Source organism: Cyprinodon variegatus, unplaced genomic scaffold, assembly GCF_000732505.1.
Source record: "Cyprinodon variegatus isolate N-32 unplaced genomic scaffold, C_variegatus-1.0 Scaffold76, whole genome shotgun sequence".
In the NCBI taxonomy this organism is placed as follows: Eukaryota; Metazoa; Chordata; class Actinopteri; order Cyprinodontiformes; family Cyprinodontidae; genus Cyprinodon; species Cyprinodon variegatus.
The window spans coordinates 472,046-475,788 of record NW_015150529.1 but is presented as its reverse complement, the minus strand read 5'-3'; the positions used below and the strand labels follow the sequence as shown (position 1 = coordinate 475,788).

The 3,743-nt window shown below is 41.5% G+C and overlaps 1 protein-coding gene across 1 annotated transcript in view; it reads right to left on the bottom strand.

Annotated features, from left to right (window-relative positions):
- The window catches only part of igf2r (insulin like growth factor 2 receptor), a 63,594-nt gene that overhangs the window by 15,605 nt on the left and 44,246 nt on the right, over nucleotides 1–3,743 (bottom strand). Inside the window, exons 30-34 of the mRNA XM_015372814.1 lie at nucleotides 2,963–3,096; nucleotides 2,686–2,882; nucleotides 1,949–2,075; nucleotides 884–1,015; nucleotides 144–303 (exon numbers count right to left, since the gene is read on the bottom strand). Coding sequence (XP_015228300.1) covers nucleotides 144–303; nucleotides 884–1,015; nucleotides 1,949–2,075; nucleotides 2,686–2,882; nucleotides 2,963–3,096 — 750 coding nt within the window. The remainder of the gene's footprint in view (nucleotides 1–143; nucleotides 304–883; nucleotides 1,016–1,948; nucleotides 2,076–2,685; nucleotides 2,883–2,962; nucleotides 3,097–3,743) is intronic.

The following is a 3,743-nucleotide window of genomic DNA, read 5'->3' as shown; positions in this document are numbered from 1 at the left end:
AAAGACTTTTTAAGACTTTTTAAGGCCCCGCGGGAACCCTGGTTGCAGGCCCGTGATTTAGACAGAAAAACAAAACTTTACGAAGAAAAAAAACCAACAGGATGACACACATAACGCTTCAGACCAGTAAAAAGAAAATGTACCTGCAGATAAAGTGGATGATGGTTTTGTGTTTCAGGTTGGGGTTTGCAGAGCAGGGGCTTCCTCCTTCATATGTCAGCTCCAACACACGATCTCTGTACGACAGCTCTGTGCTCACTTCACCACCGCTCACCGCAGTATTTCCCTCCTTAATGCATACAGCTGGAATAAACATGTATATAAATATCAGTTATTCTGGTACAAGCTGAGCCTTTTGATGCAGATTTATAATTTTCAGGAATTGTTTTTTTTTTTTCTTTGCCATTCATTTGTTTGTGTCTTTAACCGACTGAGACAATCAAAGGTTAGACACTGTTTAAACATTTCAAAGAATTTCAAGATTATAGTAAACTAATTCAATCTGCAAGGTTGTGTATCTGGTAGAAGAGTGGGTAATAATTTCAGAGGAGTTAGATGCTCTTTTATGTACTTTCCATACACTGATGACGCAGGACTTCAGTGCTTTATAAACCCTCTGTATATTTAAGATGGACAAAATGGTAATGAAGAGAAACCTGCAGGGAATCTCTGACTGGTTAGACTTTGACTGAACACTAACAGAGACACTGGAACACCTGAGCTGAGGAACACAGACTAGATTTTTAATATATAACATTGCTTCTTTGCTCACTGGTTTAAATTGGTTGTAAATCTTTACCTCTTTGATCAGCCACTGCTGATCCAGTGCTGAGCTTTTTCTGGATTAAAAAAAAAACCGGATGGGTTGTGGGAATTCACCTACCTGATTCTGAACTGCATCCAGAGTTGGTCACTTTTCCACAGATGTTTAAGCGAAACATCTTCTTTCTGTTGTTGTGATCATAAACCACGTAATCTTCAGCTTTCTTCAAAGGGTTCAGATCAAATAAGTGACCTGAGGGAGGGGGAAAAAAACATCAAAATAAGAAAACTTCAGGAATAAAGTTTTAGACAAAGCTCAGCAACCTTAAACATTGTTGAAAAGTTGAGTAAATTCACTTAAAAAAGTTGAAGCTATTTTTTTACTATAAATTCAAAGCAACCAGATTGATATATCCAGAAAATGTATTTCTGTTTGTTTGGAGCATCAAATTTTACAGCTAAGAAAACCCATAATTCAGCCGACTGAATCTCTGTGTAGCATATAGGTACTCTATTTAGTTGGAGTGCCTTTTGCATGAATAAGTGCATCGGTGTGATGTGACATAATTTCAGAACTTTACAAACATTAGCAACACATCATACGGAGCCCCTAAAGGGACATGGAGGGGAAAAAAACAACTTTTGCGAGATCCCGCAATAGTTTTGCGAGATCCCGCAATAGTTTATTTTTTGCAAGATCTCGCAATACTTTTGTGAGATCCCGCAATACTTTTGCGAGATCCCGCAATAGCTTTGCAAGATCCCGCAATAGTTTTGCGAGATCCCGCAATACTTTTGCGAGATCTCGCAATACTTTTGCAGGATATCGCAATACTTTTGCGAGATCTCGCCAAAGGTAAATTTTTGCGAGATCCCGCAATACTTTTGCGAGATCCCGCAATACTTTTGCGAAATCCCGCAATAGTTTTGCGAGATCCCGCAATACTTTTGCTCGCAAAAGTTTATTTTTTTTCGAGATCTCGCAATACTTTTGCGAGATCCCGCAATACTTTTGCGAGATCCCGAAATACTTTTGCGAGATCCCGAAATACTTCTGCGGGATCTTGCAAAAGTTTATTTTTTGCCCTCCATGTCCCTTTAGGGGCTCCGTAACATCACACAATCACGCATCATTACTGAGTTACAGTCCTGGTGTTAAGATCTGGAGCACTAGCGGGTGTCGGACCTGTGGCAGGGTTGGTGACTCTGCACCCGTCGTGCTGGCTGGTGTTTAGAGGGCAAGCAGCAGCTGTTAACCACAGGAACGTGTACACGCAGTCCTCTATCTCAGAGATCAGAGTGGGTCTGGAATCCTGAGGGGGACACAAGAGTAAAATCCAATATTTTTAATGCTCATTATAAAGGTATTATAAAACGAAACCAAAACGACAAAAAACAAAAATGTACTTAAATATTTAGCTTTAATTTGCACAGACAAACATCTGTGAGCATTAAACCCTAGTGTGTGTATTGGTAAGAAATTGGGCAGGTATTAGAATGTTGACTGGATGCTGGTGAAGATTCTCAGTCATCCAGGTCGTAGTCATTCAAATAAAAAGTTAAAAACTAAACCACTGGACTTTTTACTCCAAGTTTGAAGAGGTTTTATCTCCCATACAGAAAGCTTTCTCAATTCAAAATCCATCCACACTACTGTAGTCCACACTACTCCAGACATTTTGAATTGTCAAAGCTTTCTGGACGGTCTTAAAACTTGGAATAACAAATCCAGTGGTTTTGTTTTTAACTTTTTTTGGTAGACTGACTGCAACATACTGGGACTCAGGGGTATAGAACCATGAGGGAATATAAAAGGAGCCCCTTTGGATCTGTTAATGCCAAACTGCTGCAGTTAGTGTTTGATCAGAGCAACATTTCTGCTCATCCTGTTACTACTGTGGGTTCGGCTGCAGTTTCTCTCACCACTTTATCTTTGTCACACTTGAGGCGGATGATGCTGCTCCGGTTAACGCTCCTGTTCGGGCAGGGATGGCCGCTGGTATACTGTAGCTTCAGAACGTCTCCGTCCAGTTCAGGGCCGGATGTCAGCTGCCCCAGGCTCACATATTCATCCCCATCCTTCACGCAGGAAGCCGCATTAGAGGGACACTTCCAAGAACCTGTGGGATGAGGAACAGACTATAAATGTTTGATTCTCAGTTTTTTAGGGAACATTAATTGCATAAAAATGAGCACTGACCTCCCTGCTGAACCAGAGACCTGCAGACATTTATGTAAAACCTTTTCCCCGTGGTTTGAGTCGAGATCTCTACCTCCCAGTTTTGAGAGTCCAAAGTCAGAGGAGAGAGGTCATAGGAGTGGCCCCGGCCGTCGCTAAAGACAGAGACAAAGTAGTGAATTCAGCATTTCGGGATCAACTAACTTTAGCTCTGGATTAGAATATCTGGACCTGAAGGGTTTAGAAAGACCCTAACTGAAGTATTTTACTTGATTTAAATTATGCCTCTGTAGGCAACTTTACGGCGGACACATCAATCACAATTCAACATCAACATGTCAACTCCAAGTCGGATCTTAAAAGTATAGAGGACAATCTTTTATTTCCGGGCGTATAATCTTAATAAGTGGTCGTTCTAATTGTCAATCATTCTGGTGACACATTTACGCAATTACTCTTTTTCTGCACATGCGCACTTTCAGCCGCATATCTATGGTGAGCTATGGATTCAGACGGTCATTGAAGCTCACCTTTCTCACCGCAGCTGTTTGAAAATGGCCGAGGGTCGTAAGAGGTAAAGTGTCTAAGTGTATGAGAAGAAAAGAAAGGCCTCAGAAGAGGCAGATATATCCTGGAATAGCCTCGTGAGACCATCCTGAACTCGTGAGCTTTTAAGGTTTCACTCGCAGATCAGTCTGGAGACTCTCCATTGAAGAAAATTTGGAGCCGTTCACCAAACGAACGTCCAATCAGCGTTGGCTTTGAGGCGGGTTGAGGTGTGACGCAACGAGAAGCGCGACAG